At 43.8% G+C, this 17,822-nt stretch overlaps 1 protein-coding gene across 5 annotated transcripts; it reads right to left on the bottom strand.

Annotated features, from left to right (window-relative positions):
* Positions 1-33: 33 nt before the first annotated feature.
* Positions 34-17,552, bottom strand: atf7b (activating transcription factor 7b). Of its 5 annotated transcripts, XR_004933562.1 has the most exons (14): positions 17,466-17,552; positions 14,797-14,857; positions 12,952-13,048; positions 12,713-12,840; positions 12,462-12,587; positions 12,213-12,370; positions 11,952-12,048; positions 11,732-11,851; positions 7,798-7,947; positions 3,943-4,131; positions 3,733-3,838; positions 3,153-3,590; positions 2,100-2,196; positions 34-1,737 (listed from the first exon to the last, which is right to left on the bottom strand). XR_004933562.1 is itself a non-coding variant. In XM_012878182.3 (12 exons), exons 2-12 carry the CDS (start codon positions 14,842-14,844, stop codon positions 3,355-3,357), a joined length of 1,455 nt encoding a protein of 484 aa, XP_012733636.2. In that variant the 5' UTR covers positions 14,845-14,857; positions 17,466-17,552; the 3' UTR covers positions 3,046-3,354. The 5 variants fall into 5 exon arrangements, 2 of the variants coding, with proteins under 2 accessions (XP_012733636.2, XP_012733638.2); XR_002429123.2 differs by having other exon boundaries at positions 34-2,196; XR_004933563.1 differs by lacking the exon at positions 7,798-7,947 and having other exon boundaries at positions 34-2,196.
* Positions 17,553-17,822: the final 270 nt, after the last annotated feature.

Genomic DNA, 17,822 nt, shown 5'->3' with positions numbered 1-17,822 from the left:
GATTCCAGTCAAATAAGAATAACAAACCATCAATAACGTTTTGCTATACATTAATTTATTTCATCGTTTGTCCAAGACAATTTATTAAGTAGCTGAGACTATACACAAGTTATTTCCCATCTTGAAGCCTGAGTATTGGACAAACTCCCTCCAAACAGATACACCCCCCCCCCCCCCCCCCCAATGTAGTTCAACTTCAGTTAAACACCAAGAGAACAAAATAAAAACTAACAAAAAAAAGGAGCACATACAATCACATGATGGAGAAAACCTTAATATTCCCTCAGAGACAAAACAAAAGGGAACCTAAAAAATGTTATAAAAAAAAAAAAAACAGTAATAGGGGAAAAACAAGATGATCGTCTTGGAAGAACAATGCCATATTAAAAAAAGCTGCAAAAGAACATCAAAACAAAAGCACCTTGCATGTGAAATTAATCTGGTTCATAAATGCAATAGCACAAGTTTTTAATGGTATAAAGCTCCCAATCAGACCATGTGTATCTCAGAACGTACACTGATTAACAATCCATTCACCCAACAACAATCTCCTTCACATTTCCTTTGGTCACCTCGTTAACTGTAGCGTTTGACTGAAATAGAGCAAACCCTGTCAGCAGCTGGACTACACGCGTCCGCTCAAAGCAAGAACATCGATATTCAATAGAAAAATATATTGCACTACTCTGTACTCAACTGAAATGTCTGGGTAAAAGATTTCAAACCTGTCAATTAAACGTATTTCTAATAGTCCAAAGCTTTCAGGGCAGAGGACGGATTCCTAACAGAACTGGGACAATTTTCACATTTATATCTTGATGTTACAAAACAGTGAGAGTATAATGGGCTACATACAAATAGTGGTATTCTTCAGCCTTGAGCAATCCATGCAGTCAGTAAGGGTTGATACGATTGACTAATATCATGATATCCATCCAAAATGGGTTAAATATGAATAATAATTAAAAAGGGGGGGGGGGGGGGGGGCACAATCACAGGATTTACTGTGTTCACATCTACGGTTTGTTTTGTTGTGAACTCAACCAACTTCCAATGAGTGCATTAATCAAGAATTGACTTAAAAACAACAACAAAAAAAAGACAACATTTATAAAGCAAGAGTAAAAGTCAGGGGATAAAAAAAAGAAAGAAAAAAAAAAAGACGACAAAGCCTTTCCAGACTGCATTCACTGCAGTCTGGAAAGGCTTTACAGCAAGTACAAATAAGGATTAGACACATCAACATCTTCACCAGTAAAATGTTTCCCACCTAAATACATTTCAAATAGGGGTACTGACATGAAATTTACACCAGATGCCAGTAACAATCAGCGTAATCCACACATACAAAGAAATCAACTAAATCTAATCCACAATTTAAGTTATTAAATCCAATACATTTACAAACATGGCCTCTAAGCTCATTGTACTCACAGCACAAGACTCCACTGCTGAAGAAAATGCACGCTTTTGGATACGTCAGTGAAATACTGGGAGTACAGTCTGGTCAGATGAGTGTAAAACTGAACACTTCAGATGTCATAACGCATGGCATATTCTAAGGAGAAATGGTCCTGTAAGCTGCCACCCCCCAAAAAACATAAAATAAAACACAACACCATACCACCAGTGAAGTTTGAAGGTGGGAGCGGCTATTCAGCATGTGGTTGTGGCAGATTTCATACCACTGAAAGCAAGATGAATGGAGAAATTCGCTGAGACATTATTGATCAGAATCTGAAGACAAGACAAGGATGGGTTTTTTCCAGCAGAACAATTATCTCAAAACACAAAGCCAAGGAAACTTTACTGGTTTAAGAGAAAAATAAATAAAGCAGCTAAAATTAGCATTCATACTCAGACTTAAATCCAATTCAAATCTAAGGAAGGAGCTAAAAATCAGAATGGGAAGAAGGGACTCTCATCCTTCAAGCATTGAGGCCGTCATTACCGACAAAAGCATTCCCACCAAGTATTTAATCATTAAAATAATAAATAATTAGAATTTCTGTTAGCGTGTTCAGCATTTATTAAGTTTTTTTGTGGATTTAACATTTTATGGAGTCATTCATTTTGATTTCTTTGTATGTTTGGCTTACTTTGGTTGTTAGCAACATGGACAGGTGAGCTTGTCCAGCCAGTAACCTGCATCTCGCTTTATGACCCCTGGAGACAGGGACCAGTCGCCCCGCGATCCTGCAAGGATAACTGGATATAAACAACGGATTGATGTTAACCACATCCGGTGTAATTTTATGTTGTTAACCATATTAGACATATACCGTATTTTTCGGACTATAATGCAAACTCAAAGTCCTTAAATTTTCTCAAAGATTTATGGTGTGACTTATCACCCGGTGCGCCTTATATATGATTCCCGTTGTGCTTACTGACTGATTTTATGTGGTACAATGCGCTCAAAAATCTGTTAAATGTGTAAGTACGACTGCGGTAAGCAACGAAGCCGCTCCGCTCAATGGATATAAGGAGTATTACGGTAAGCTGTGTCACTACCTGATCGGACCCCTGAGCTGTCTACAAGACTGCCTGACTGTAATGTCCAAACTAGAACTACATTCATGTAAGGTAGCCCACAGTATGTGCTACCAACAATAAACCAAGTAAGTTAATTTAACATAAAAGTTACGTTTATTTTGGCCTTATGTTAGAAACAGGGCACCGTAGTCCAACTACTCTGTCCTCCCGAGAAAGACGGATAGCTCTCCCTGTCAGGATGGAGCTGTGTACGTGGAGGGGCGGAGTGATATTACACACTTGGGAAGAATATTTGATGCGCCTTATGGTCTGAAAAATACGGCATCTACGGAGAACACTGTTCATTCCTTGATGTAACTAAATACCTTATGTGAACAATGCAGATGATGTTAAAACTTTATTTTTACAAAAGAAAAAAAAAAAAAAATCAGGATATATTACAGTAAATCTGTTAGCCTGGAAAGAAACAAATCTCATCACAGCCAGTGTGGGAAGAAGTTGGACTGTTGCTGCTTTCCAAACTGCAATAAAATAACAAATTGGTTGAAAAAAAAAAAAAAAAAAAGATTTTTCTTTTGAATCTAAAACCATTTCAAACTGTCATAACAGACCCCGAACCCTGCAGAGTAAGTGTTCGACACGTGATTCATATTTACATGGAGAGTGATGAAGCGTTTCTGTTGGGAGGAGGGCTGGCGGAGGTGTCTCGCCATGTCCTTTGTGTGATTACTGTAAGGTGTTCAGAGGGGGAGGGGTATCGATAACAGTGAGGGTGGGTTCCCTCTTCACAACGAGCTTTGCACCGGTCCGGCCTCTAAGCGACACCTCAGTTCATTCCTGCTGCCGTCTGCCCGCGCATCATCTCGGGGACGGCTGAGACTGCGGGGCGATCAGGACGCCTCCGGGCTGGCCCGAGCCCATGCCGGCCAACACCGACATGGCCACTGCCTCTGCGGCGCGGACGCTCAGTCCGTTTATGGTGGGCCCTGGGCTCGACGACACTGCAGCAGGTGACGGCACGTGCTGGATGACCGCTGCCGGGGAGCCGATGTGTTCGCTGGGAGCCTCCCTGGAGACTTCCTCTCCTCCTGCAGCTGCAGACAGACAGAGCGACATTCACCCTTAGAGAGGTGAGCGAGTAAAAGTAACACATTAGATGGATGAGGTGGTGGGTGAGTCCGGGCTCGAGAAGTGATAAGACAGGACGATTGTGGGTTGATGATGTTGAATGGTTACCTAGGAAAGCGGCCTTCTTCTGCATGACGGTCACAGGGCAGTCTTTGTGAGCGAGGAGGAGCTGTTTCAGCTGTGCCACCTCGTTCCTCAGCAGAGTCACTTCATTCTGATGGGAGCACAACAAGTACAGCACACCGTCCCTTCAGTCATCCCCAGACCAGTCACAAAGCGCGTTGACACGTTTTCGCAGGCAATCCACTGATAGCTTACTGTTAAGGAGACGTTCATGTTGGCAAGATCCTCTGCCTTCTTCTCCAAGGAGTTGACCCACAGCTTTCGTTTTTGCCTGCAGCGAGACGCGGCCGCGCGGTTTCTCTCCAGGAAACGCTGCCTCCTCTCGTCGGGGTCCATCTCCGATGCGCGCCGCCGCCGCCCCCCTGTGGGCTGAGCAGGGGAGACCTGGAGAATCAGGGAGGGTAAAAGTGGGTTACTTGCAGACATAAATATGATCCCCTGTAAAATACCCTTTGGTATTTTTACATAGCAATCACAAATCTGAATGCGTTCAGTTGGGATTTTATGTGGCAGACCAGCACAAAGTAAGACGGCCTCAAAGGTTTGGAGAACAGAAAGAAAATAAAACAATATTATAAAAACTTAGGACCTCAGCAGACATAAAGGTGTGACTGTTTAAAGGAGGTTTAGGTTATAAAGAAATATCCCCAGCCTTGAACATCTCACTGAGCACTGGCCATGGCCATTCAGGAAAACTAACCCTGCACCTTACAATGGATACACCAACCCTGAGGTGAACAATGCTGGTAGCTAGTTTGTCAAAAATAACTGATATTTTGATCAAATTGATACAAAAGAAAAATGATTAGGTCAAAAATCGATATAGATTCACTGATTCTTATATTCCTAGAACAATTAGCCTTCTTGCAGCTGCTCAGCTGAACAAAACAAGGAGCTGGAGGAAGTTTAAACTCTGAACACAAGGTCTGCATCCAGAAGAAAAACATACGTGACCCTCTTTAACTAACAAGACAAATAAAAGCGTTGTTCAGAGGAGTTTTCCCTACAAGACAGATGGACAAGAAAAAACAAAATGCTGAATGGCACGTGTTAGCTGCGCTAACGCTACAACGCTAATGTCTGTGAGCAACTTTAAAAAAAAAGGCCAGTGAAGCTCCTGTCTCTGCAACAGTGAAGTGATCAAGTTCCTGGACGACACAACCCAACACCATGTGTGGAAATATTAACACGTACACCCCAATGATGGCGTTCAGCCCACCTGAGCGCCCCCCGTCGCCATGTGCTTCCCAGGTGTGCAGGTCAGAGTAAAGCAACGCTGCGTGCTGCGGTACGAATCCGCGCAGGAAAAAGTTAGTCAGCTACTCAACAGTGAAGCAACTGAACAAACCAGTGCGCCTCCTTCATTACTCCAGTGTTTCATTGCAACGCTATTGGAGGCTAACATGGCTAATAACACAGCTTATATTGGAGCCAGACTGAGGCACCGTCTCCACGGCAACAGGATTAGGTGCATCCACAAAGGTATTTTGTCGTCTAGGCTGTGGGTCCACATGGATGCAGTTGTTTGGGAGACCGATCGGTGTTTTTTTTGCATGTTTCTTCGGCCGTGTGTCACAGCGCCACCAGCAGGCCCAACATACCAACTACAGCCTTTTCAGTTGTGCTGCGTCCTCTCGTGTGGACTCGCATTTTTTCTTAATCGTTTATGAAAATTTATCGTGTCTCCTTGTAGACTAAGGACCCTAAGATCACAATTAGGGCTTAAAAAAAAAAGTAGAAATTTGTAGCAACCAACCGTGCTGCTAGCTGATCACTGAAGAAAATAGAATGCAAAGTTAGAAGAAAGAGAGAAACTGTAGAGGTCTGCTGCTGAATATATTTGCATGGACCAGATTCTTGTTTGCACTGTAACCAGATCACCGTTTGTTTTGAAACACAGTAAAGAATGATATTTTATTCGCCCTTCATTAGTAAAATCTATGCGTAGTTTTTTTAAAATAAATGTATTTGTAATTTATTATTGAAAATTATTTGGATCTCCACTGCGCCTGTTCACGTGCACTTCCCAGCAGATCTATTATAATGGAGACATTGTGTGACTGCAATAAACAAAAGTGGTAAGTTAGGTTGTAAAACATACTCTGTTCAAATCTATACACAGCGGTCATTTTCCCAACCCTGGTCTTTTTTAAAACAGTGTCCTGCATGTTTTGGATGTTCTGGCTCCGACACACACTCACGATTCAAAGGAATGAATCACACTCAAAAGCTTGTCGTCAAATCCGTTTAAAGCACGTTACTGACTCATCAAGGGAATGTAGGCGTGCATCAAACATCTTAGCAGCCAAAGCATGCAGGCAGGATGCCCCGAGGACACAGCACCGCAAAGCACTGGTTTACAGCATGGCGAAAATGGCCGATGAGAATCACAGATGACTACCTAATATCAGCGGCCCATGTAGCTGCATCTCACCACAACGTCATTCATTAGGCTGAAAACAATAATAGGTTGCCGGAGAACATGAAAAGAAACCCTTCTACCTGAATGCCCAATCACAGCAGACACTCTGCTACATTGGGCCAACCCAAGCAAGGGTTTCGGCCTTTTTTAGATTACATACAGAATCTGGCACAACAAAAGCATGTCTTCCTCACTTTAGATCACTTTCTCCATTTTGGTTCAGCTGCAATTCACACTGCAAGTGCTGGTGAAGATTCTCAGTCAACCAGGTCATGGTCATTGCAAAAAAAGTAAAAAACAAAGCAACTGGACTTGTTTTTCGTAGTTGAAGTCGTTTCGCTTCCTCTCCAGGAAGCAAGTCCAGTTGCTTTGTTTTTTTATTTTTTTAGGAATTCACACTGCAAGCGAACTGCATCAGGGTTCATCTCCAAGCCAACCAAGACCTACGTTTTCAGGCAAACCCGGGTCGACACCAGGTTCAAAGGAGCTTTCACACAAACCCAAACAAAGTGGAGTATGCAGGGAAACTGAGGACCAAACAGTTCTGCTGTGAAAGCACCTGGTAATGAGATAGCAAAGTGCTGGAGTAACCAGAGTCTTTTCTCTCACAGCTTGAAGCACAGAGTAACGCCGCTCTGCTCCTCTGTTACTGCACACTGCTGGTCAGCTGGCTAAAATGGGGGCTTCTACACTTCCCTTGTTTATGCCTGTGCAAATTCTCAGTCTGGGTCAATCGCAACAGCGAAGAGGCTTAAATCGGAGGCAACCGGACTTTCGCTCAGTTTCCCTTGTTTAACAAGGACTCCTACGGACAGTGGGGATGTGGACACAGAGAGAACGGTTCCCGTCCTCCTTATTAAAAGGCTAATTCAAACGGCTGGATTTTTAGCCCGATATTTTCCCTGATCTCCCCCCTCCGAGAGGCGCTGATTATCGGCGTGTCTCTTAAAATAATCTTAAGAGACTATCCTGCCGCTAATAATCAGTCCACACACTACCATTATTCTCCCCCATCGTTCAAGTTTATTTACTCTGAACTCATGTTTGATCTTGAGAGGAGTCACAAGATTTTTTTTATCGTTACGCGTGGCGTCTCTGAAGCTTTGAAAAAATCGTCCGACTATTAAATATAAATCCTGCGGTGTGAACCAACCTTAAGGGAAACTGGTTTAAAATCCATTTGGTAAGCTACGAGTACGTAATTTGACGAGCCGCCGACCCGAGCAGATTGCCTAACCAAGTAACCAGCTACCACAGCTTGGTGTAGCTGTGTTCCTCTATAAAAGGGCAGCATAATCAGCATAATAATCAGAACAATAAGTACTTTAAAACTGCTATTTATCTCACCAGGTTGCCGGCCTATTTTTGCATTAGGTTTATTAGTTGGACTCAAAATAAATTTTTTTTTTGCAGATAGCATCATTACAGCTGCAGCTATCGATATGTTGTGTTATTTTAGCAACAGCAAAGAATAAATGTTGCTTTTCTGTTTGTTTTTAAATATGTGGATTAATACCGGCTTATATGGACTTTTGGCAAAGTTAGAGCAGTATTAGTCGGAGGAATAGGGCCACTGTGTCCATCCTTATCAGTACTTTGAACACTGCTGCCTCCATCCATAACTGTACCTGAGGTTGAGCAGGCGACGGTGTGTCAGAGTTCTGAGTGGGCTGCTGGCTCTGTTCTTGTCGCTGAGGGATAGCAGGGATGGATCCTGACCCACCCCCTGCTCCATCTTGTGCTGCCGGGCCTTGCTGAGACAGAGCTGCCTTCAGCCTCTATAATGACACACGAGCAACACTCCGGGTAAGGGATAAATTCCTCAGATTAACCAGTTTAGACTGATTTTTGAAAACGTCATCATTTGAAATGGTAGAAAAACTGGAGCATGAGAGCATTTTCAGAGGCAACAGCATCCAGGTACATCTCAACAACTCATGACACGTCCAGAGCAAACGCCTTTTGAGCATCAAGGGCACCGGGTTTAAACGCAAAGTCTATGGTGGACGCGCCTCGGGGGGGGGGCATTGAGACGTTTTAGCGCGTTTCGTGCTGCAAATTTGGTTTGCCGCACATTAAGCGCCTCCGGAGCGGCCGACGCTAGAGTTAGAAAATTTGAACTTTTGCAGCGGGTCGTCAACCAATCAGAGACTCCGCTTTCTGACGTAGTGGGGGATCAAGGTTCTGCTGGTGGGTGCTCACCGTGCTTGCATGACTCGTTGCTATTTTAACACGCACGCTCATTGCTAGAAGGAGGCGAGCTTTCTCCATGGATGCTCCGACCCTGAAGCACCCACAGAACCGGCGCCCATGCTTCGGATCACTGATAAATATTAACATCGAGCCTCCTGAATGATGGCCACTAACCTGAGACAGATGGACAGGTACTCTTCAGCTGAAATGGGCCGCCTGTAGTTGCTGTCCCGGCGGGAGATGCGGGCAAGGTTGTCAAACTGGGCTCAGGTGAGACATAAATAGCCCTGAAAGTGACCCTCGTCAGCGCGCAGCTCCTGCTGTAGGTGCTGAAACTCACCAAGCTCAAAACGGGCAGCGCGTCGGACTTTTATGTGCACAAGCATCCAAGCCGAGGCGTTGGACGCCTTTTTGACGCTGAAAAGGCGTTTGGTCTGGACGCAGCATTAGAAGATCCTTGAAAACGTATAACTCATTTTATATATCGTCATTACACAGAGGGATATATTTCACTCTTTCATTTGTGTTAATTTTTATGATTTTGGCTAATAGCTAACAAAAAAAAAAAAAGCTGGTCATGTTAGGGCTTCCACGGTCAAGAGGACTGCTAACCCGACAGCTGTTCAGTAGACAGTGATAGACCCCATTCACTTGGATGCTATAAGCCACAGAAGGTCATAGCTAAACATGCTGGCTTTCACAGAGTGCTGTATCCAGCCACTATATTCAGCCACTCCTGCATCAACATCAGGTGTGTCTTACCTGGGCTAAAGAGGAAAAGAACCAGACTGTTGCTTAGTGGTCCAAAGACCGCTATTCAGAAGAAAATAAGTTTCTCATTTCATTTGGAAATCAAGGTCTAAGAGTCTAGAGAGGCACTGAGTCCAAATTGCTTAAGGTGCAAAGTGAAGTTTCTACGGTCATAGTCCACAATTAACACCATATTGTTAAGTGCAAAGTCAATAGAGACATCCAGCAGAAAATGCAACAGCTCTACTTGCCTCTACTGACAAGCTTACAGGTAATGTTGATTTAGTTTTCCAGTAGGAAAAAACTGTCAATACCTGCTTCGGTGACCATTGTCCGTGACGAGTCATGAAACTCCCCCTGAACTGAACCCCATAGAGAGTCTATGGAGTATTGTCAAGAGGAAGATGACAGAAACCAGACCCAACAATGCAGATGACGGTAAAGGCTGGTTTATGCTTGATGCGCCTACGCTCCCTGTGGGAATGAGTCCCCTGGACTCTAGAGGGCAGCGTTGTGCTGCTACGCCAAGCGTACTACACCCCACTACGCAGAAGTAGAAAACACTTGCTTCCAACATTTTAAAGCCTGTTCCTTTCTTCGGAGAGTGAGGGTGATTTCTGTTAAGGAATAATTAATTTGTTGATCACAGTGATCTTTATGAGCCGAAACATAGAGATGTCTATATTTACAAACCTCCGCCAGAAGGAGTGCTTTCTCGTCCGGTGTGTTTTTCCACATGAGACTATCCGTGTAGTTAGGAATTTTCCCAGGTATGCGGAGCGGGAACGTTTGGCCCCACGGAGGGGCGTGGAAGCCAAAATGACGTAGTATGGCAGTGCGGACCTCGCAGATGCATCAAGCCAGACTTAACGCTGTTATCAATGCAACCTGGGCTTCCTGAACACCTCAGCAGGACCACAGGCTCATCCACTCCATGCCACGCCGCGTTGATGGAGTAATTCAGGCAAAAGGAGCTCCAACCAAGTATTGAAAGCACATACTTTACTGTCAGTGTTTCCCATAGATCAATAATTTAGTGTTGGTGTTCAGTGCAGAGTTGCAGTGTATGGTGCGCCGTAGCATGATGCCAATCTCTAAATCACAAACGTTGCCCAAACTGGATATCTCACATATCAGCTGATAATTATTTACACTAAATATTGTGTCATTATGATCTTACATATTTCACTATGTCACATATACCAGAGCTCATGTCTAGCGTCTGCCTAGGCTAGGCTCCCACATACTCGGGCGCCGCCCCGGCGGCATAGGGAGGCACTGGGAGGCGTGCCCGCCCAGCCATGGAAGCGGTTATTCATATCTACTTTCTATTATTCATATCTTGATATGACAATCATACAATTCAATCAAGCAAGCCAACAAGAAAAGCAACATGCTAGCCATCTGCTGAGAGAGGGGAGACAGGTCATTAGCCTACTTGGCGACGACTGTGGCCACCATTGCTAGTGCGGCGTGGATATTCAGACTTATTTCCAAACAAATACAAGAATTGACAACGGAGCAAATGAGAGCGAGCAGGAAGCATCGCCATTAATTTCTGTTGGGAAAGTCAGCACTGAAGTCATCACTGAATAAAAACATTCATGCTGGGAGGGTTTAGCTACGGCAGCTAGGAGCACGAGGAGCAGAGCGGAGCAGAGAAACTCAGCCAAATGGAGGAAACTTGGGTTAGCTGGTTAGCTGCAGGCAGAAGGGACTTCTGCTTTGTTCTGAGCCGTGTGCTCCCTTAGCTGCTGTCGTTGCCTCTCCTAGTACGAATGTTTACTTCAGCCAGAGTTCAGACTGACATCAGCGCTTCTGTTAATCACAGTGTCCATGCTTACGCTTGAATTTTGAGTTAATTGAATGGACCCAGCACTGTTGCCAGATCTGACCGTTTCCAGCCCAAACACAACATAAAACCCGTCCAACTGAAAGAAAAAAAAAAAAATCCATCCCAAATTTTCAGCCTCTCTTTAACTCAGATTCAGGGTTTAACCGTTTACTGTAAATTAAGTGATTCTGTCTGTGTTTCCGCGTCGGGGAAATCATGGGCCCCAGCAATTAGCTACTTTACCGAGACCTTATAGATTGCATAGTCCTACAATATGGGAGAAAATGTACTTAGCTCTGAAACACCAGCTTTATTGAGTGGTAGGTGCGTCAGTGGTAGGATGCCGACGCTGGTCGCTGCAGATGTGCGCTGTTTGTAAAGCCAATGTTTTTTGTTTTTTATTTTGGGGGTGAGTATCTTCCTGGGTGGGTCTCAGTTTACTTGGGTAGCCCGAATAGATCTATGTATGGGAAACATTGACTGTACATGGACAAACTTTCAGAAGGTGTAAAGATTTGCATTTGAAATATTTCTTTACTTTTCTTATGTCATATTTGATTTTTTATTTAATTATTTTTTTTTAAAGATGGAGTTTCATTAAGTGCATGATGATCATCAAAATTACCCAAAATAAACACTTGAAATATCACTTTGTATAAGGGTGTTATGATATCAGAGCTTCACTTAAAACACGGAAATAAATATTATTATTTAATTAGTTTCTCACTGGTATTCTAATGTATTGGGGTGTACTTGATAACTGGGCAGTAAATAGGTAATCTTACCATTTTGGTCTCAGAGTGAAGACTATATCCCGAAGGGGAGGAGGAACCACTGCTGGCTCCTCCTAGAGGAGGTCCTGGGATCCCAGGGATGTTAGGCACGGTGTTCACTGTCCTCGCAAGCTTTCACACAGCAACAAATGTCCACAAACACAAGCAAAAAGGGTAAATAAGTAAGATTATCCAAAGGCCCTCAGTTTATTTCTCCCAAATCTCCACTTACAGATATAACTGAAGTCATCTGCACAGGGCTGGGCAGAAGCGGGATAGTCTGCCCGTTAGGGAGGTGCCTCATCAGTGGATACGCACTTGTGGGAGATCTGTTTACAAGATGAGCCGTTTTAGCCCGTTTCAGTAACTGTGCGCCGTCTACATCACCGACGGACATATTTGTTTGTGCATTTGATGAGAACTTGCTTAAAGCTTGAAGATGTTTATTCGCAGGTTTTGCCTCGGGACAGTAAACACGGAGGAACACATTTACCCAAGCTGTCTGTTGGAGGGCGGGGCCTGTGTGATCACAGACGTTGGAGAAGGCAGAGTCGGGTGTAGCGGGTCACTGGTCAGGTGAAGGGGGAGCGAGCCCGGGCGAACAATCGTTGGAGTAGGAGTGGAGCTCGCCACGTGCTTAGTGAGAAACTCCTGTTAAGGAAATCCCGTTAGGGTTAGGGCTGCGTTAACGGCGAATCCGCGAGGCACTTAACCGAGCAAAGCATCGCTTCCCTAGACTCACCCTAGAGTCTCTGCTGTTCTCAGACATGGTGGACGAGGAGTCCGGACTGTCGGGGGGAGACGAATCAACCTGTAAGGACGAGTCGTCCTCATCTTTTACTTCAGCGGGTGTTTGTAAAGGTGCAGCCTTACAGACCAGAAACACAGAAGGAAACACACGAACGCCGTCAGCTCTTCTGCAGCATTAAAGAGGCCGGCAGCCAAAATGAGCCGAAACCGACATTCGGCCTCGGAGTAAAGCTCGTTACTCACGGGGTGCTTTGTTCTGTGCTCGTCTTCCTGTGTTTTACCAAACTCCTGATCAAAGGAACCGGCCAGCTCATTGAACAGACCGACCTCTTCACAGTTCTTCAGGAAACGCGTGGGGGTTGGGGTCTGGTCTGGGAAAACAAAAACAAAAAATTTAAATAAAAAAACAGGGAAAAAGAACCATTCCCCACTCCCCTATTATGCACTCTTTTTAAAATTAATTTACAAGCAGTTGCACCTACCTGCGATAATAACAGAGTCTGTCCTGGCAGGACCAAATTTTAAAGTCATTTCATGCTTGTGTTTGTGGACCGAGAGGTGATCTTCATTCGTGAATCTCTGCAACCAACAAAAACAGACAATTAGGAACAAAAGAAAGAGAGACGACCTCCTAAAAGTTGACAAAGAATGAATCAAGGCTATTTATTCATTTATTGACCATTTAGAGAAGAACAACAGCACCAGCTCAGCGAGTAGAAGATCCAGAGTTTAATCATCGGCCACAATGTTCAGCCGTTTAACTGGAAGGTTAACATTAAGTCTGAACGCAGAGAATTTCTTTTAAGAGATGCTACATTTACAGCCTTCTTTGGTCAACTGAGACTTAACATTTTTATTAATTATTCTTATTCATTTTAAATAGAAGCTAAACTGCCATTCATATCTCTTTTGTATATTAACTATAATTGATAGCGTGTGCATGTTTTATACACACATTTTTTTTTTGCTTATAGAAGTAAAGCAGTACAATATTGATTTTTAATGCTACAGTACCAAAACAAGACATAGAAATGCACTTTAAGCCAACACATATTCTAGTTTTTTTTTTTACAAAATGAAATAATAAAGCAAGGTCCTTTTTTAAAGTTTGCTCCAAATATAATGCCATTTTAACTTATCTCTGCTTATGTGAAAGATCAACACTAAGCAGTGGATAATTGTCAAGTGGAAAAAGTTTTCAAAGTGTTTTACTCAAAAACAAAACATTTGTAGAACGTTTTGCTGCAAGTCTTCTAGACTGAAATATTAACACATTTTCCTTTGCAAGAAGGGGTCCAGCTTCCAGCTCAGTTACATTGGATGAAGATCATCTGTGAACATCAGCTTTCATGCCTTAACACTGATTTTTTATTTGTATTTAGGTCTGAACGTTGACTGGGCCATGCTAACACATGCTTTGATCGAAACTATGCTATTGTAGCTCTAGCTGGATAAAAAAAAAAAATTTATGAGATGAGAAAGAAACTGATTGGCTTGCTTTTTCATAGTAGTAAACACAAAATGGTTAAGTAATAAAAGCGCAATTTCTGTCTTTTTCATCTCTTTATCCCGACAACAAACAAAGAGCAGAAGCTTCAGGGAAGAGGGAACGAGTGTGTAAGGCCGTGATGTTCAATATTTATATGAAAAATAACAGCTGGTTAAAGGTCACACTGAATTTTGGCTTACTCTATTCGCCTGCTGGTCATTTCACCCTTTTGCTCTTTTATTCTTTTTCAGGTCGACCTTAAACCATGAGCGCTTTCATCCCAACCATCCATCTCCTCCTACTGCCAGACGTGGCTTTTTATACTTGCTTCACAACTAATGGATTTAAAGTAGCTTTCTACTCAGTCTACTTTAAGGAAATGTGGTTGTTTTAACGCCATTAAATAGTATCCACAAGCAGAGGGTCGATTAGTGGCATTTTGTTTATTTCAAAGAGGTCCTAATCGGTCAGATCACGAAGTCCAAACAGTGATTGAAACAACACAAAACATGAAGTGTAACATAAAGTCGTCAGAGATTCATATTAAAACATTTTATGTCCACAACTGATGAAAAATACACAGCTACCAAGAGAAAAACAAAGCGATTATGTGATTGTTTAGGTGCATGAGAACCAAATTGTTTGTTCACGGTACCAAATGAGAGCAGGAAGAGAAGAAATGGCAATGCTTGGGTACCAAATGGGCGAGCCATCACAGGCCTATAAACCTTTGCTAATGTAATGGAAGAAAATAACGTTGTTTCTGTAGGAACAGACCAGAAGGCAAGGAAATGGAGCAGACTTTTCTAAGAGGGTGCTGTGCATGAGGAAACTGTACCTGCCCACATCCAGGGGCTGTGCAGACAAAGGGCCGATCATCCCCCATCTCAGACGACGTTCTGCAAGGAGGAGCAAGAAACAACAACATGTGGCTTTTAAGGCCTACTCAGTGGAAACCAATAACAGAGGCCCTTTTCTTTGCATCTATGCAGTCTTTACATGAGTTATAATAAATATAAACAGTCATTTACGGACTATTTCCATTATCATGACTACCTTGAGGGGTTTTGAGTGCTTTAAAAGCAGCAAAAACAAAACTTATTTTTCTCACGTTGATACAACTCATAACTTTAGGGTGAGAAACGTCAGAGAATACGTTAATGAGGAACAGTCAGCTAAACAACTATGTTTAAATTGTGCATGCTGATCATCTTGTGAGAAAAAAGCTGCAGCTCTTATTAGGGTTTTATCAAGGTCATTTTTCATCTTCGTGTAAAACGGAAACGAGTATAATCAGCCGTTTTGTCTGTTGTTGACTACGGGGATCCCAGAACGCGCACTGTCTTTACCAACGTTGGTTTTCTCACCCATCATCATAGTCTACGCTAAACTAACAGGACAGCCATACATGCTTGTTGCCTCAGCAACTGCTGCATGTTAACATACAAATGCAATCTTTGTAAAACCGGAAATCCCAGTCTTGACTCGGTGACCATTTTGTAAATGGTGGGTCAAAGTGCAGGAACTGAGCTGGGAAGAAAGCTTTGGGTACAGAAGGGTAAATCTCAGCGTCATCTGCAATATATCCTAATATCTCTGAATGGATTAAAAACACAAGTAAAAACCTGACGTACAGGCCAACAGCGTGAAAGCGTTACAAGGCAGATGACGCCACACATCAAGCTTTATAGTGCGCTCCATTTGTCCTCGGTAGTCGGCATTCTCAACCTCCAGGTAGGAAAATTTAACTGGAACGGCCCCTAAAGCCGGTAGTAGGAGTCGGATAGTTGGTGCAGCAGGATGGTACCCGGCATCGGCATCCAAGATGGCCGCTACTCGCAGCAACGTTGAGTAAAACCTCCTACTTTGTTTGTAGCAGCTCTGTGTTATTTATGAGACATTTAGTTGTACAGGTGCATCCATTCACGAACTACACCGATTGGTGGCGCCTGCTAGTGATGTGCGACATATTGGGAACCAAGAAAGCGTGTCTTCAAATAAAATGTGTTAGAAGGAACGTGAAGGAAATTTGAGAAAAGGCCAAGTTAATGATGACTAGATATGACCGTTTCAGAATATCTTCAAACCAGCAGATCCTATCCCGTTTTTTTTTTTTTTTTTTCAGTCTGAAAGGCTCAGTAAGTATTAATAGTAGCCCAAGCAACTGTTTAGTGAACCCAGCAATAGGGTCACTGATGAAGATAAGGAGGAAATCTGGGCCTGTCGAGTGGTCCGATCCAACAGAGGAGCTACTGTAGCTCAAGCAGCAGAAGTGAACCGATAGATAAAAAGGCGACCGACACACCTTCAGCCCAGTCAGAGTGCTTATGGCGACCAAGTCCACTGCTGAAAGAGCCAACAATGGTCCAACGTGCATCTGAGCTGGACTATAATGAATCGGGTAACACGTGGCACCGCAAAAACACGGTGGAGGCGGTGTGATCCCACCATAAATGTGAAGTGTGACGCGTGTCAGTTTGACACGGACCGCCTACCCTGCCGCGGCTTTGTCCCTGACCATCTCTGGACCTACAACTCTGATCCATGGCAAACAGGCCAGTGGCAGATTCCACGGCACACCTTCTGGGTCTACTGGACGTCCATGCTTGTTTTTTTTTTTTTTTTTTTTCCAACACACACCATGAATGTTACACCAGCTCAGCGCACGATTATATGCGCTTTACTGTGATGTTGGAGGTCAATTTGAGCTGTGCCTCTTTCAAGCTCAATGGGTCAAATCCGGTTAAGTGAAGGAAATCGATTCTGCACCTGTTGAGAAGGAAAACCTGTGATGGCACCGGAAGTCCCCTGTCCACGCCTGTGAGTGACAGCGCCTGAACTAACCACCCAGGAGGGACCCACAGGCCGAGGACTATCGGCCTATCTGGGGGGGGGGGGGGGGGGTTTGCCTCTGGACTCCATGGAGGAGGAGGATGATGATCAGGGACAAAACGATCAACGATGAGGCAGCACAACCAGCTCCAGCTACCATGCAACCCACTCTGCGGCGTCATCGGGTCGATCGGGACGCGGCGTTTTTACTGGCTTTCTAAATAAACGCCTCCGGTTCCGGACAGGTTGAGCTTGTACGGAGCACAAGCTTTGCTGGCTTTGACTTTCTCTCAAAGATGTTCCGCAATGTGTCACGTCCTCGACACGTTGATCCCCTTTTATTCCGAACGAACGCGACAACTGAGCAAATGCGCACGTTTAGAGCCGTAGATACAGAAATAATTACAGCCACATACTTCTAAAAAAAAAAAAAAACAGTGAATATTTTCACACCCTCACACCTAAGCTAGCTGCGATCTTGCTAGCCGCTAAGCGACGCTCCATTAGCTTACTTGGAGACTTTACACTACACGTTAGCAAGCTAATGCTAACGATAACTGGGGTTATACACTCCTGGGTAGGAGCAAGAACATAACAGGCGTCCCAGACACCAACATTGTGCTCCGCTGAACGCGAGAGGCAATGGTACATGATGTGAAATCCGTCCGAACTCACCGGACGTTTAAAGTGCCTCTTCACTCCCCCTCCCTGCTCCCGGACAGCGCTGCCTGCTGCTGCTGCTGCTGCCCGTCCGTTGTTGACACTCTGACACTTGCGTTGACCAAATCTCGCGAGAGCTCAGTGTTACGTAACAGGGTTGATCTGTGGGGAACGTGTAGTTTCTATGCGTAAATCCAAAAAGCAACGTTTGAGCTTTAGATTTCGCGGCTCTATGATATCTAACGGCATGAACCGCTCGCGAATGTGTATTAATAATAAAGATTAGTACAATTTTAATTTCTCCCGAGATAACAAACGTGCTTCCAGTTCAGTGGTTACATAATCTTTACTTCCTGGAGTTTACTTGGCAGA

This window comes from Fundulus heteroclitus, chromosome 20, assembly GCF_011125445.2.
Source record: "Fundulus heteroclitus isolate FHET01 chromosome 20, MU-UCD_Fhet_4.1, whole genome shotgun sequence".
NCBI classification, from domain to species: Eukaryota; Metazoa; Chordata; class Actinopteri; order Cyprinodontiformes; family Fundulidae; genus Fundulus; species Fundulus heteroclitus.
The sequence above is the reverse complement of the archived record's forward strand: the minus strand, read 5'-3'. Positions and strand labels throughout refer to the sequence as shown.

Coding starts and splice junctions, on each gene's coding strand:
- atf7b (XM_012878182.3), bottom strand. CDS start 14,844: ATGGGGGATGATCGGCCCTTTGTCTGCACAGCCCCTGGATGTGGGCAG. Junction 12,588..12,712: donor AGCACAGAACAAAGCACCCC/GTGAGTAACGAG, acceptor CTGGTCTGTAAG/GCTGCACCTTTACAAACACC. Junction 7,948..11,731: donor TTCACTCTGAGACCAAAATG/GTAAGATTACCT, acceptor GTGTCATTATAG/AGGCTGAAGGCAGCTCTGTC.